The following is a 17,261-nucleotide window of genomic DNA, read 5'->3' as shown; positions in this document are numbered from 1 at the left end:
TGGGAATGGTCGAGGTGTGGTTTTCCGTAGGGGTGTTCATCGTTCGGTTCGGTTCGATTTTCGGTTTTTTATTTCGGTTTTTTCGGTTTTGGGTTTTAGAAATATATAATCCGAATCCGAACCATTTTTCTTCGGTTCGGTTCGGTTTTCTACCAAAACGGTTTGATTATTTCGGTCGGTTATTTCGATTTTGGTATAATTATTTAAATTAATAATATAAATATATTGTAAAATATAATATATTAACTTTCTATATATTTTTTTAGTAAAATATTTAAATAGAAGGTCTAAATTACTTAAACAATCAGCAATCAACTAAAAATTTTTCAAAATGGTTTTTCATTCACTAAATATTATATCAAAATATATAATATAAATAAAAATATAAAAAAAGTATTAATTTAATGAAATTTCGATTTTTTCGGTTTTGACATATATAATCCAAAACCGAACCAAATAAACTTCGGTTTTAACATTTATATCCGAATTACAAAATTCGGCTTTCGATGTTCGGTTTATTCGTTTTCGATTTTAGGTTTTTTCGGTTTTATCCGAAGTTTGAACACCCATAGTTCTCCGAGCCAGGGTGTAGTGTCCCTGGGCTTTTAAGAACCAAGGTAAGGAGCCTTGGGCCGAGGAACATGTCCCAGGACTTGGGAATGGTCGAGGTGTGGTTCCCGAGCCAGGGTGTAGTGCCCTGGGCTTTTAAGAACCAAGGTACAGAGCCTTGTGCCGGGGACCATGTCCCGGGACTTGGGAATGGTCGAGGTGTGGTTCCTCGAGCCAAGGTGTAGTGCCCTATGTTTTTAAGAACCAAGGTACGGAGCCTTGGGTCAGGGAACATGTCTCGGGACTTGGGAATGGTCGAGGTGTGGTTCCCTGAGCCAGGGTGTAGTGCCCTGGGCTTTTAAGAACCAAGGTACAGAGCCTTGGACCGAGAAACATGTCCCGGGACTTATTACTTCTTGATTAAGATACAAGAAACAATGCATAACACTTCTATCTGAGAAAAATAGATCTTTCATTATATCTTCAATCAAATAATTACGTCTGTCAGGCATAATATTTCTTTAAATTAAATACATTCCAAGGCCTTTTGAGAGAATGTCCCTGAGCATCTTCTAAATAAAAGGATCCCGATCTGACTCTCCAGGTGATTTTATAAAGTCCTTCTCACCGAGCTTCCAGCTTCCCCACATCCCCAGCAGGGTTGACTTTCTTCATGACTAGATCTCCTACTTGGAAGTCTCGGATCCGGACCTTTTTGTTATATGATTTCATAACCTGGCTCCTGTATGCCTCCATCCACATGAATGCTCGGTCTCTCTTTTCTTCTATCAAGTCTAATTCTATGGCCCGGCTTTGGTAATTGTCATCCAGGTAAGATTCTACCTGGGAAGAAGTTTGCCCGATTTCAACTGGAAGGACTGCTTCAGAACCATACACAAAGTTGAAAGGAGTTTCTTGAGTAGGTGCCCGGGGAGTAGTTCTGTAAGCCCAGAGAACACTAGGTAATTCTTCCACACAATCTTTTCCTTTGCCTTGTAGCCTTGTTTTCAGTGCTTGTACAATAATTCTATTGACAAATTCTGTTTGGCCATTAGCTTGAGGATAGGCAACATAGGTGAAAGACCGAGTAATTTTCACGGCGCCAGGACGTAATTCCTTTGCCCTGAAACTATCTTCCATTATCTGAGATCAGTCTTCGATCTGGGCACTCCAAACCGGCACACAATGTTTTTCCACAGGAATTTCAGAACTTCCTGTTCAGTGATCTTAGCTAAGGGCTCGGCTTCTACCCACTTGGAAAAATAATCAACAGCTACTAGCAAGAATTTTTTCTGAGCCCGGGCAATTGGGAAGGGACCCACAATGTCCATGTCCCACTGATCAAAGGGGCAAGATGCCCAAATAGGCTTCATGAGACTAGCCGAGCTATGTTGAAAATATGAATGATGTTGACAGCCCTCACAAGTCTGGACCACCTGAGCATAATCTTGATTAAGAGTTGGCCACCAGAACCCAACAAGCATTGTCTTCCGGGCCAAAGATATTCCTCTGAGGTGCTCAGCACAACACCCTTCATGAATCTCTCGAAGGACATAATACACCTCTTTTCAGATAAAAATTTTAATAGAGGTCCTTGGAATGATCTTCTGTACACAACATTATTTAAGAGGACAAACCTAGGAGCTTGTCTTTTAGTTTTCTGAGCGTGAGCTCTGTCCTCAGGTAGTTCATTATTCACGATGAACCTAATCAGAGGTGTCATCCAGGAGTCTTCCCGGGTGGAAAAGATCCACCGGGAAATGTGCAAAACTTCCCGGGTGCTAACCTCTGACAATGAAGCAGCCATTTTTGCCAGAGAATCTGCCTCACCATTCTCCTCCCGGGGTATTTGTTCAATACTCCAATCTGCAAAGATTTCTGCCTGGGCTCGAATGAGCTGCAAGTATTTTAGCATCTGGTTATCTTTAGCTTCATACACGCCCTTTATTTGTTGGGTGATTAGCTGTGAATCAGAGTACAGAATAATCCGGGAAGCTCCAACTTCCCGGGCAACTCGGATAAAAGCAAGAACAGCCTCATACTCGCCCTCATTACTGGTCACCCGGGAATCGATCCTTAGTGCCAATTTGATCTTCTCTCCTGGGGGAGATATTACCACAACTTCAACCCCACACCCAGCAAGGCTAGACGCCCCATCCACGAATACTCTCCATACTTCCTCTTCATCGGTTTGGACCATCTCGGATAAAAAATCCGACAGAGCTTGTGCTTTGATGGTAACCCTGGGTTTGTACTCAATGTCATATTCCCCCAACTCCACTGTCCACTTGATCATCCGCCCGGATACTTCTGAGTGAATCATAATCCTTCCGAGAGGACTATTGGTAAGAACAACGATTTGGTGCGAAAGAAAATATGGTCGTAGCTTCCGGGCGGTCACGATCAAAGCTAAAGCAATCTTCTCCACTTCGCTGTATCGAAGCTCGGGGCCTCTTAGAGCATGATTGACATAGTAGACAGGCTTTTTATCAGAGCCCTCTTCTTTTATCAGGACTGAACTGACAGCATAATCTGTAGTAGATAGATAAACGAATAGTTTTTCCCCGGGTTCCGACCTCACTAATACAAGGAGCTCTGCAAGGAGAATCTTCAAATCCTGGAAGGTCTGTTCACATTTCTCATTCCACCCGAATTGTTGGGCCTTCTTTAGAACCTAAAAAAAAGGATAGCTCATGTGTGCTGACCGGGATATAAATCGAGACATGGAAGCAATCCTCCCGGTCAACTTCTGTACTTCTTTGACAGATTGGGGAGATGTCATGCATAACATAGAATTGACTTTCTCCTGATTCACCTCAATCCTCGGTCTGTTACTATGAAACCCAAGAACTTGCCACTCTTCACTTTGAAGATACATTTTGCCGGATTGAGCTTGATCCCATAGTTCATTAGAGTGGCAAAAGTTTCTTCTAGATCAGTAATAAAATCTGCGACCTCCTTAGAATTTTCCAGAATATCATCCACATAGACTTCCACATTTCGGCCTAGCTGCTTCCCAAATTCTTTGTTCATTAGACGCTGGTAAGTAGCCCCTGTATTCTTCAACCCGAAAGGCATTACAATATAACAAAATTTACCTCCCGAGGTGATGAAGCTGGCTTTATCTTGATCGTTTTTGGCCAGGGGAATTTGATGATACCCCTGGTAGGCGTCCATGAAACTCAACAGTTCGAAGCCCGAAGTGGAATCCACCAGTTGATCAATCCGGGGTAGGGGATAATGATCTTTGGGACAAGCTTGATTAAGATCGCGGAAATCTACACACATCCGCCACTTCCCGGTAGATTTAGGCACCAACCCCACACTCGAGAGCCATGTAGGAAATTGAATTTCCCGGATGTGGCCGACCTTCAAAAGTTATTTCATTTGCTCATCAATAACTTTGTCCTTTTCAGGACCAAAGTGTCTCTTCTTTTGCTTCACCGGGTGAGATCCCGGGAGAATGTTCAGTTGGTGCTCCGATATTAGGGGAGAAATCCCTGTCAACTCCTGTTGGGACCAGGAAACACATGAATATTAGCTTTCAAACAGTTAATCAAACTAACCCGGGTGGATGCACTGAGGTCCTAAGCCACCCGGATTTGTTGGCCTGGTCTGACTTCTATCACCTCCTGCTCCTCCTCTGCTACAAAATGTACTTCCCTTTTCTCCATCACTCTTCCTCCCACTTCATTCACCCTTGATTTCTTCCCTTCCCTCTTGGTTTTTCTCTGATCAGCCTGGACTGCGTCCACATAGCATTTTCGGGAAGAAGGTTGATCTCCCCGAACTTCTCCTACTCGGGCTCCCACAGGAAACTTTATCTTTTGGTGGTAGGTAGATGCCACAGCCCTCAACTCATTCATAGCCGGCCTCCCCAGAATGATACTATATGATGATAGGGAGTCCACCACAGTGAAAGAAGTCATCACCGTCTTTTTGAGATCCTGGGAGCCCAAGGTTAGTGGTAAGACAATCTCCCCTTCCGGGTAAACCACATGGCCAACAAAGCCAAAGAGGGCAGTTTCCACAGCTTCCAAGTGATAGCCCTGCAAATCCATCTGCACAAAGGCATCTTTAAAAATTACATTTACAGAGCTGCCCGAGTCAATAAAGACCCTCATAATGTCATAATTTGCCACCTCGGCTTGGATAACCAGGGCATCATTGTGAGGCAGATTCACCCCCTTCAAATCCTCCGGGCCAAAACTGATGACTGCCTCATTCCTCCTTGTCCCCTCTACCTCCATATATTCCCTCCTACTTCTTGATTTCCTCGCCCGATTGGAGTCTCCATCAGTGGAGAGCCTCCTGATATCATTTTAATCAACCCGTGTAGCAGGGGGCGAATTATTTTTCCGTTCGGGCTCGGGCTCTCTTCTTCTCCCGGGCTCACTCCTCGGACTACTCCTCATACTTCCTCCTCGAGCACTTGATCCTGGCTGCCGAGATGCCCAAGGTGGCAATCTCGGTCTCTTGTTGTCGTGACAAGGTCCCGAGACGGAAGGTAAGACATAATCACCCTTCAATGTTTTGCAGTCCTCGGTGTTATGATAACACACTTTGTGGAGAGAGCAAAATCCTCTCCTCTCTGGCCGGGATAATTGATGGTCTGGGGCCAAGTCTCTACTGCATTCTTGTACTTCCCTCTCCCGGGAAATCTTTAGAGGCACGTGATGAGAAAAGTGCCCTGGATTACCCCTCTTCTGTCCTCTCTCCTCGGGCTTAGACACCTGGTCCCCTCTCTCCTTCTTCACAACCTCCCTCTTCTGCTTTTGAGCCTCTTCCATATTGATATACTTCTCTGTCCGGGACAATAAGTCCTCGAAATCCCGGGGCACCTTCTTGGTTAATGATTTGAAGAATTCACCCTCCCTTAAGCCTTGGGTGAATGCGGTAGTCTTGGTTTCAGTGGCACAAGTGGTGACATCCAGGGCCATTCTATTGAATCTTCTGATATAAGCCCTTAAACTCTCCTCCAGGCTCTGCTTGTACTCGAAAAGACTAAAAGCTCTCTTCTTGTATTTTTTGATACTGCTGAAATGGTGTGAGAACACCTTTTGAAAGTCTTTGAAGGAATGTATGCTTTGAGGGGCTAATCCATCGAACCATATCTAGGTAGAATCTACCAATGTCGTCAGGAACATCTTACACTTTATTCGATCAGTGTAACAGTGCAGCATGGCAATGTTTTCAAATCTGGCCAAGTGTTCCTCAGGGTTGCCATCGTAGTCCTTTATTTTGGCAGATTTAAAATTCCCGGGAAGAGGTTCCCGGACAATTATCTCAGCAAACGAGCATCCCCTGGTGACTGCCCGGGAAGTACCCCGACTCTCCAACTGCCCTTCCAGCACCTTCATCATCTGTCTCAGCTCCAACAACTCTCCCGCCACAGTAGGAGATTTTGACCCGGCGCTGGACTCCTCGTCTTCTCCTCTTACCTCCTCCTCCTCCCTCAACTCCTGCTCACGCTCTCTTCTTTCTCCGGATGGTGTAACATGCTGAGAAACTTCTTTCCTGGTCATAACTTGCTTTTCCGCGTCATATACAATTTTCTTCAACTCTTCCGGGGTCATGGTAATAAGATTTGGTCTGGTGTTATTAACACCACCTTGTCTCAAAGTCTGTCCCCCGTCTTCAGAAGCGCGGGAATTATCCTGGTTAGTATTTCTGGTGCGAGCCATATCAACGTCTTAATCATGAGTTCCCATAAACGACGCTAATGATATGATCTCGCTGAAATGGGAGAGCCGGGTAAGGAGCTACCAACAGATCAAATCAACAATTTATAGTGTTTGGAAATTTTGAGTGAAGATAATGGCTGTGATAGCACCTGAAAACAATGAAAAGAACTCGTGAATGGACGCCGGAGGGGTGTCCGGCGTGGCCACTCCGATGCTAAAGTCAGCAGGTTTTTCAGGTGAACACAAGCAATATCTGAGAGAAAATATGTATAATGCTTGAGAGTTCAAAGATTTCAGAATCATTAAATGACATTAATACCTGCTATTTATAGTAGAAAATTGGGTAGATACCTCGATTCCAACGCCACATACTAAGTATGGCCAGTCGGCTGCCCATACTCTAGCTTCTGATAACTTCTAGGACACTCCAAACCCAAGTGGTTCTGATAGAATAGACGGCCTGTATCCATCACACTCGAGTCTGGTGCAAGTTTCGAGGTGACCCGGGTAGTAGAGTACCCGAGTGGTTGGTGGAGAGCCCGGGCTTATGATGATTGCCCGAGAAGAACTGCAGTGCCCGAGAAGAGAAGATTAGGGGTGTCAATCGGGTGGGTTGGGTCGGGTTTCGGGTCAACCCGCGAATTTTTTTTCAACTCGAACCCAACCTGAACCCGAAGCAACCCGAAAACCCCCAACCCGAACACGAACCCGTATAACCCTACTCAACCCGTCTAACCCGCCTAACCTGAATTTTATTAATTTTTTTAAAAAAATTAATAAAATTCAAAAAAATAAAAATATTAATAATATTTTTTTAAACACATAATAACAAAATTTTTGATTTAAATTTGAAAGTTTAATAGTAGAAAATTAAAAGTATATTTACTAAATCAAATAAAAAATTATTAAAAAAATAAAAATATGCTAAATAAATATTAAATAATGAAAATTTATCATATAAATATACAATAAATTTTGTTTAAACATACAATATATAAAAATATAGATAAAATTTTCAAAAAAAAAGTTCGCGGGTCAACCCACGACCCAAACCGACCCAACCCGAAACCCGTCTAACTTGGCACTAACCCGAATCCACCCAACCGAACCCGAAAAACCCCAACCCGAACCTGATTTTTTTCGTGTTGGGTCGTGTCGGGTTACGGGTCGTGTCGCATTTTGACACCCCTAGAGAAGATTTGCCCGGGTCTTTAGGAAAGTAACCGGCATATTGGCTATGATATGGGCTATCCAAGTAAAAAACCGGGTTAATGATGACCCGGATCCTTATAGGGGTATCAGTCACCATTAAGGAACGATGTTTTTACATCCATCTACAATATTGCATAGTCATATCATACTGTTACGGCTATCAATATTCTAATGGACTTGAACATTGTGATTGGAGAAAATGTTTTCTCATAGTCAATACTTTACATTTGAGTATATTTTTTTGCTACCAATCTTGTTTGAAGGTCATTTCCTCCCATCCGCCCTAAGTTTTCTTTTGTAAATCCATTTACTTTATATGAAAAAAATTCTCTCAGGTGGATCTACTAAGGATTACATGGATTCCAGTATCAGAAAATGATTCTTTGAACGAGAACTGTCCGAGCAACGTTCGAAATAAGTTTTTTTTGTTCCTGAAAATGTTTTTTGTGGGCTGCGATTTCCGGAAAATTCATATGCGGTTATAAATAATTAACTCAACATGATTTAACAATAAAATCATATGATAAAGAAAAAATGACTCTGATATCACTGTTGGAGTACTATTTTCTCGTACACAAGGGGCATCGTAAGTTCAAAATTTTGGTTTTGACTTTCGAAACGTTCTTCGGGAGTCGTATGATTTAAAACATTTATAAGGTGTTTAGATATGTTTATCTCTATTTATTTAATGCTGGACATCAAACCAGTACAAGATTAACATAGTTAGTCCTTCTTGTAAATCATTACAAACAGATCTCTCATATTTGATCGTCTAATCAAGTTCACGATCAGAAAAATAATTCACCGCTTAGATGACACTAGATATCTAAACGAACTTTGCATCAAGACTGGATAGCCATAATTTCAGAAATCTGGTGGCGTTGCGGCGGAAGGAGTGGTGGACAAAAATTTCTTGTTAAATTATAAAGGTGACCAAATTTTTACTTATGATGGAGAGGGAAGATGGCCAAAATTTGTGTGTAAAAATTGTCTTATTTCTTATAAACATTAATGAAATACTAATAAGCTTTGATTTCTAATCAAATTAGGATTTCTGCTTCGAACAGGAAACTTTGTTTTCATTATTTAAAATTTCTTATGTATATATTTTCTACTCTTGAAATTATCATGCATAATTAAATCATTATCAAACTGATAATTTTTACACACACACATACAATATATATATATATATATATATATATATATATATATATATATATATATATATTAATTTATGTTTTAAATTAAATAACTATTATTTAATTACTCAATTGATTAATTAATATATTTTAGAATCTTCTACAATATTTCACGTGAATTTTGCACTTAGTAGTCATTACTAATAATATTATTATATATTTAGTTAACTCTAAATTTATTTAATAAATAATTGTGAACTCATTATAACCTGATCGACAATCAGACTGCATCGATATGTCGAGGGTACAAATATTGTTCATATAATAAAAAATTAAAATTTCGAAGATCAAAATTTCCACTGATCCATTTTGACAGCTGACATTTTGTAAACTCTTTTACTGAAATATGCACTTCCACTATCATAACTAATTAAAATGAAGCTAAATAATTCCAGTAATGGTATCCAGTTATTGCTTTGTGTCGTTGAACGACAAAACTTAAATTCCTACTTCCTAATATAACGAGTATAATGGTGAGTAGGGTTGAATTTATAAAGAACGATATATTTATTTCTTTCAAGAATAAAAATTTAAAAACAGGGGTTTTTTTTTGTAGAAACTAAATGGATTAATAAGATTAAAATTAGTACGCAGTGAGAAATAATAAATTTAAAACTAGAAATTAATTAATCAAGGTAAATAGAATTAAATGAAAAATTCAATATGAGCAAATTCTGATTCAAGGGAGTTCCAATATTCTATTGTATCACTGTTCATTGGTTAACATTTTATTTATTCATGCATTTTCAAGCAATTAACCTTAGAATTATATAGATAGCCGCTAAAATCTTGGTTTTTTTTACCTATAATTGACTAAACCTACCATCCAATCAAAACTTATCAATAACTAATTTGACATGATAATGTTCATTACTAATTGAAAATAACATTTTCGCTTTGTGAAAACAGTTAATCCTAAAATCTAACTAGCGAGATAGCTACAATTTATAAATTCGGTTTCATTGTTTTATTTAGACAAATTATTATATGATAGCACAACACACATAATCTATCGCTACTCATGTACTAATCGTTCATGACAATTACGGATAAATGAATTCATGGATAGCAGTAGAAAATTATATATCAAATTAAATTGTCAGATTAATCGACATACAACTTTCATACAATTAAGTATAAATCAAAAAATACTTGAAACAAACGAGAATATTAAATTAAGTACAAAACTTCACAGTAATAAAATCAAATAATGGATTTATCTCTTGAATCATATATAAAAACCTATCCAAGCATGGATCGCTTTTACAATCTCCATAAAAATAAATAAAATAGAAGTACTAGAATCCTGGAGAAAATAATGCGCCTCTTTATTTCTTTTCATGTGTAGATGGTGTAATTCTCTCTAATTTTTTTTGTGTCTCCCTCTTGCTTTTCACGTGTAGATAGTTAATTGGGCTCAAGGGAAATCTCATTAACTAAAAGAAAACCTAATGTTAAAAAGATATAAAAAAAAATATGAAAACTCTATCTATTATTTATTTCTCCCAATAACAATTCTATCTCCAAGAATTTAATTACAAGTCGAACGCTATATTTAGGACTCTAAAATCTGGCATAATTTTCAAAAATTTAGGAAATATAATAACAAAAATACAGCTATTACGAGCCTATTACTTATAAACTTCTTTATAAGCGATCTGTTTGATCTCCATCAAACTACAATCGCCAAATTAAACACATTGAAATTGACTATCTCAACGGGAACAAAAAGTCCAAAACTTGTGTGACCTTCAATGGTTCAAGGATACAACAAGCCGTTGGTTCACAACTTCATGTGATTCAAAATAACATTTATTATTATTCGGGCTTATCTTAATTATCCTCATTCTTTTCATCAACCCATAGACCGGGAATGTCAGAACTCAAGCCTTATTGCACCCAATAGATCATGGTAAGAGTGTCTAGTAGCATCACCCCATGATCTCCTAGGTATTACGGTTAGTTCCTGCAAGAACTTTAAGTTATGATTAGCATACAATACGTTTTCTTCACCTTATATATCACGATCGAATATGGAACAATTGGTATATCGAGAGTTACAAATTAATTCGACAACAGCGTAATATATCTTTAGTAATAATAGTGATATATTATAAGCAGCTAATGAAACATCTTTTCAAAATTCACATGTCTTAATCTGAACAGAGATTCATTGCACTATTAACTAATCAGATCATATATGATATTTTCACCCATATGCAAATAGTGAATCCGCGACTACAATGTATTGACTTACATATTTCGAAACTACACTCAACATTTACTACTTGTTGACTCTCAATGGAGTTGAGAAGCGAATAAAAGTACATGCTAGTACGTAGAGCATCAATGTTCTCTTGGGTCAAAGGACTCATGGTGTACAACCATAACCACCGATTATTCCACTCAATAAATAATAATCACTTGGATATTCCGAGGGAAGGTTGTTCAGTGAACCATCATATGATCACCAATCTGTATAAACGTACATCTCCATGCCCTTGCCAATGAAACCTAACGTTTACATTACATAAGATAGTTTCAAGTTCAAGTTGTATTTATCCTTATTTTAGGTGACTGATTCTACTAGGAACCTGTTTATAATATATTATACACTTCCTAATGAGTTCCATAATCTTCCATTGATAGGCAGTCATCATGGTACATTGAATATATTCAATAACTCTATCTATGCAGTTTGCATGTGTATACAGATAAAATAAATGTTATAATAAAATCGTAAAATGTTATTAAAATAAAGATTATTTTTTTATACAAGAGTCAATAAAGCTCAAGCTAAAAGTTGGCTCGCTGGACACTTACTCTAACATCATATACCTAGAAATGATGCTTAAATGGCGTGAGAAGACGGGGAATAAACGACAGGTATTCTCCGAGCCTGCAGAAGATCCAAGGACCAATCGAGCGGATTTGCGAGCGAAAAGTATTGGGGTGAGAGTTTGGAGCTGCAGCGAGCCTTCTCCACATAGTTCTTCAGCGATGATTGATTAGGGTATCAGATGTGATATGTGCTCGCCAATTTGTAGCGCAAATTAGAATTAAGGAGCTCAATCTCTGTAACACCCGAAAATCATTACACATAAACTGCATGCATGCAAATGATTTAAATTGCTTATCTATTTTATCTAATTGATTTTAAATGCTTAAATGATATATAATATATGGTTGAAGGACTAATTGAATGATTTCATGAAAAACTAAACATTTTATCCAAATATTCGATAATAGACTGGGAAGAGGAGACCAGGGATGACCAAGATAAAATATTTTTCGATAAATATTTTTGAGACTTAATAATATGATTAAAATTTTCTAAAAATTCTGGAGCCCAAATTACTTTACAAGACGAGCTCGATTTTATCCGAAAAGCCGATTTTGATCAAATGAAGGACTTTTAAAGGCCCAAATTTTTTTTTTTTGAAAATAAATTTTGTAAAATTTTATTTTACAATTAAATAAGTCTTAATGAGCTTAATTTACCTAAGATTAGTGTGCCTAATTATTCCTAGACAAAAATCCCAAAACCCTAACCCATTAAACAACTAAATTTCGAAAATAATAAATAAAGAAACCTAGGGCTCTTGAGCAGCCAAAAAATCCACACACCACACACACAATTTTTGAAAATATGGAGAACAAAAGTTCAAGGATTTTTCGTCCCTCGTTCGTCTCTATTCGCAACCCAAGCCAACGATCGAATATTCGAGCATTTTAAACACAAAGTCACGCTACTAAACCTTTATTTTGCACCATTCAAATCATATTATGTATTTTTTATATATTTTAGCATGAAAAATATTTGAGTACAAATCGATTAACGTTTCGATGATTATTTTCGAAGTTTTTCTAATTTTTATGCGTACATGAACATGTTATGAATTCTAAGGGACATTCGCCAATATAAGACGTTAAAGAGCTAGGAAATGTGTCATTTAAGGGACAAATGAGGGCTAGACGAGCATGGAAGGAGCCAGCATGGTGAAGGATAGAACCTAAGGTTTTGTGGGTTTTGCTTGAGTCTTAGGGCTCGACTAGGAGGGGTGGTGCACTAGGGCTGGTCAGGGGCTCGGTGGGGGACGTGACGAGGGGATATGAAGAGTCCTAGCTCGGCTGGACTCTTGGTTGCACAAGGATTACACTAAGCACTAGGGTTTTATGGCTTGGGGAGGTAGGTAGGCTCGGTCATGAGGGAGGCTGCTCCAGAGGCTATAAGAAGTATTTTATGGATGCTAACATGGCCCTGAGTCGTCTAGTTTTGGCTGGTATGGACCTAGGGCGCAGCTAGGGTTTTGTGAGCCTTAATGGTCACATTTTTGTTGGGTGCAAGGGGTAAAGGCTAGTTGTTGTACTTATGGCTCTTTAAGATGAAGTCTAGAAGGTTTTAAGAGGGTTTAAATAATGAGAGGAGACCTGGAATAGATGGGAACTGATTGAGTCATGGTTATGGTTTTTCATGGAGCATAGGGCGCGTTTTGGTCGGGTTTGGAAAATGTGTTGTACGCAGGCTCTTGGGCTCGTACCAGAGGCTTGAGTTATGGTCTTAGCATGTCCTAATAAGGATGGAGTCATGGGTTAAAGGCCAAAGGGCAAGGGCCAGGGCTAGGGCGCAAGGGGGAGGCACATGGGTTTGGTGCGATTTCTCCATGGCCTGCTTTTATGGTTGTGTGCATCATGTAATATGGCTCTAGGTGGTCCAGTAGGGTCCCTAGGAGGTCTGGTCGGGGTGTTGTCTAGGCTTGGCAGCGGCCGGTTCAAGTTGGAGGGACTTTAGCTCATGGTTGAGGGACGTTCTTAGGTGGCCGAGAAGTGCCATAGGGGCAGAAGGGCTTTCTGAGTTTTAATGGGTTCATATGGGTTTCATTAAGGTTTTAAATGGGTTAGATATGTTTTTGTAAGTTATGGTTTGAATTTGGGAAAATTACATAAAAATTTGAGTCGAATCGAGTTAAAATCGGGACTCAGGATAAATTTTTAAGTTGAATTCTGAAAATAGGTTTAAAGGCTCGATTTTATGTCTAAAAAATGTTTAGAAGTCCAATTTAGGCTTATATGATGAGTTAGGATAGGCTCCGGTCAAGGTTTTAAGGTAAAAAGTCAAATCAAGAATTTTAGAGTCCAATGGCAAAATGGTCATTTTACATCCCGGGTAGTTCGAAAGGGCTGGCAGTGTCCCGAAGAGTATAATACTAAGGATATTTTAAAAGGTTTATGATGAAAAATGAAATTTTATGATTTATGCTAAAACTGTAAGATTTTTCCTATTAAAATGTTATTTTATGAAATTGGAAGGGACACGATATTTTATGAACGAAAAGAAAGAAAAATATTTTGAAGGATGTGAATTAACTGTGACAAACATGATATGATATGATATGATCGTGAATATCATGAGGGAGAAGGCCCTAGAAAGAGCCCGTTTACGGGAGAAGGCACTAGAGGGAGCCTGACGATCGTATTTCCATTTACGGCGGTGCCTAGTGTCTGTCCTCATGCGCAATGGTGAGCTAAGACTGATCAATTGACCACGTGATAAGATTACAACTATTCAACTTCAAAGATCAAACTTCACCCAAAAATGATATACGATGATGGAAAACCTTACGATTTAATGATTTATGATTTATTTATGCTTACAAATATATGCTACCTATTTAAATAAAAGTATGATTTTATACCTGTGTATGTATATTGTTGGAACATTTCATGTTCACAATCTTGATTTTGATGTTAACAAAACTTGTTATTTTGTTACTAATTATTCTACCTAAGTGCACAGGAAGCTGGAACTGATCAGGATTCAAACTGATCAGTTATCGAGCCAGAACTGAAGCTATTGAGACGCAAATTGAAAGTGCCAACTGATTGCCCAAACTGAATCATTTCAACTGATATATCAAATACCAGTTCAACTGATTATCCAGCTGATAGGCAGTTTAGCAGAAGACCTTTAGAAGCCCGACCAGCTGATGAAAAGTTTGATTGATGAAGAGTTCAGCTGACTAGTTCAACTGAAGTAGCGTAATCAGTTCAGCTGACGATCCAACTAATTTGACCAAACCAGTTCTAGATCAGTTCAACTGACTAGTTCAAAAACATGAGTTAGGAATTAATCAGTTTTCAAAACACGACAAATATATTCAATGGAATCTAGCTGTGAACACTGAGGAAAAGTTATTGTACGATCAAAGGTACAATAATGGACGTTGCAGCAAAGCTTAAGACAAAATGTTCCAGCATAGATGTCGGAAAATTCGAGACACAAATATCAAGGAACACATTCAAGCTGCAACAGATACAATTATTGAGTCTCACTGTACGATCAGTCTCTCGCCTATAAATAGAAGATCAGTGAAGACAAATAGGGCATGGTAGAAAAACAAGAGTGTGTGAAGATACCAAGAAGAAGGGCACACATATTGCTTATCATCTTACAAGAAGCTATCAGCCCAGAGAAAACACTTCATCGTATTATCAGCTTAGATTAGAAGCACAATTCTCTCAGTGTGTGAGAACACTTTTGTGTTGAACTCAGAGATCGGTTCTCACACACACACACACACCCCACCACTCAAACATAATCTTGCACAAAGGCAGTAAACTTGTGTATGTAATCTTTGACATATAGATGTTAAACAAGTATTGACTAGAAGGTGCTGCCTTCAGTCTAGACTAGGAGTTCAGTTAGGCAGTTGGGTAAGTCCTAAGTTGGGTGGGTTATTACACTTGTTGTAATTAATAAAAGTCTCCTAGTGATACCTACCTGAGGTGGTAGAAGGGGTGACGTATAAGCAGTTTAGTCTCCGAACATCCATAAACATATCTTGTATATTTAATTGTTTAACTACTGTTTTCAAACTGATTTGATTAGTAAGAGCATCCGCCGGTTCAGTTTTCACCATAACTGAACTGATATATGTCACAACTGATTCCCATATTTTCAGTTATTCAGTTACACATGATACAAAATATATCAGTGTTTCTTAATAAAGGATTACTTCGAGTGTTTTCCGCTTGGTTTGTAACCAAACTCAATTTAATTCATTGGTGTATACATTTTTAGAACACGAGCTTTTGCAGCTCATTAATTTATTGTGTTCAAAGCACCTGAAGGTGCCCAGCACATGATCCTTCATATATATATTATTTGTTACTCATAGTTAGAACTTGTTGAGTCATTAGACTCACTTGGTTTGGATGGTTACGTATGAGGATGAGATTGAGGGAGACGCTGATGCTTGAGTGAATCGAGTCCAGCAGTACACTCCTGATGAACGTTTATTTTCCGCACATATTAGTATTTAAAGTTTTACGAAAAGATTTTGAGGATTTTATATTTAGAGATTTATGATTTATTTTGAAATTCAATTTTGGATTATTTTTAAATGTTGACGTATGATTTTGGTGGTTAATGATTTATGGATTTTTATGAATTAAAAGTTTTTAAATGTTGAGTCACTTTGGTATGAACGTTTTGAATTTTATATAAAAAAAATTAATGGTATTTTGAAGTTAAAAAGTAGTGAACATTTCAATCTTCTAATTTTTTATAATGGGATTTGGGTACCTATCACGTTTTTTGGGTAGTAAATTCTACCCAATACTACCCGACACCTGACCCAATTTTAAATAGCCAGGTCGGGTTAAAACTCGAGCCCGATTTTTTTCTTGAAAATTATCTGACCCGGTCGGGTTTTTACCTCATGGGGTCAGATCGGGTGTTCGAAACCCGAGTCCCATGTTCCCTTTCCTTACAATTTTCATTGACCCAAAATTCTGGAAATAAACATAAAACCCGTCGATTTGATTTAACTTTTACAATCATTGATTTCTTGTCCCTGGTATAGCAGTGTAGTTTCAATTCAAAAGCTAGGGCAACACGGCAACAGGGAAGAGACGAAGAGTAGAGACGCAGACGAGAAAATACATGAAGGAATCTTTTTTTTTTTACTTGCTCGATTTTGGCCATTACCAATATGAAAAAGTTACATCCCAAAAATTAAATATTACGATTTTGGCCCTAAATTTTTAATTTTTCTAAAATAAAAACTTATACTGGTTTAATCGGAAAAATCGATTTTTTAAATCCATAGCCGAACCGATTTAACCGGAATTGCCGTTATCTTAAAAAAACAAACCTCCAAATAAAATGAACCAAATTTATGATTATTTTTTTAATCCATATCCAAACCCATTTAACCGGAATTTCCATTATCTTAAAAAAAAAACAAAATTCCGAATAAACCGAACCAAATTTACGATTATTTCGATTTGGTTGAAACGAAATTTTGCTCACCCCTGCTTTTTAGGTAGAGCATTTTTGCTATATTATTTGATTATATTACATGTATATTAGCAGTATATGTAATTCAATATTTTAGTTTATATTTTATGTTTTTGTTTTTCAAAAAAAAAATCGCATTATGAAAAATATTATCGAGGGAGACTATTTTTGAAATTCGGCTCACACCTTAAATTTATCAGGTACGACCATATATTTGTACGTATACATACATGGTATCTAGGGATGTAAATGAATCAAACCGTTTGTGAGCTATTCGAAACTGGATTCGATAAAAGCTCATTTGAACTCGTT

The 17,261-nt window shown here is 38.0% G+C and overlaps 1 protein-coding gene across 1 annotated transcript; it reads right to left on the bottom strand.

Annotated features, from left to right (window-relative positions):
* Positions 1 to 1,173: 1,173 nt before the first annotated feature.
* Positions 1,174 to 1,689, bottom strand: LOC140810375 (uncharacterized). The gene has a single exon (XM_073168243.1). The coding sequence runs from the start codon at positions 1,687 to 1,689 to the stop codon at positions 1,174 to 1,176; it is 516 nt and encodes a 171-aa protein (XP_073024344.1).
* Between the last annotated feature and the right edge of the window lie 15,572 nt (positions 1,690 to 17,261).

This window comes from Primulina eburnea, chromosome 13 (genome assembly GCF_022965805.1).
Source record: "Primulina eburnea isolate SZY01 chromosome 13, ASM2296580v1, whole genome shotgun sequence".
Classification (NCBI taxonomy): Eukaryota; Viridiplantae; Streptophyta; class Magnoliopsida; order Lamiales; family Gesneriaceae; genus Primulina; species Primulina eburnea.
This window is presented reverse-complemented; position numbering and strand designations above follow the sequence as displayed.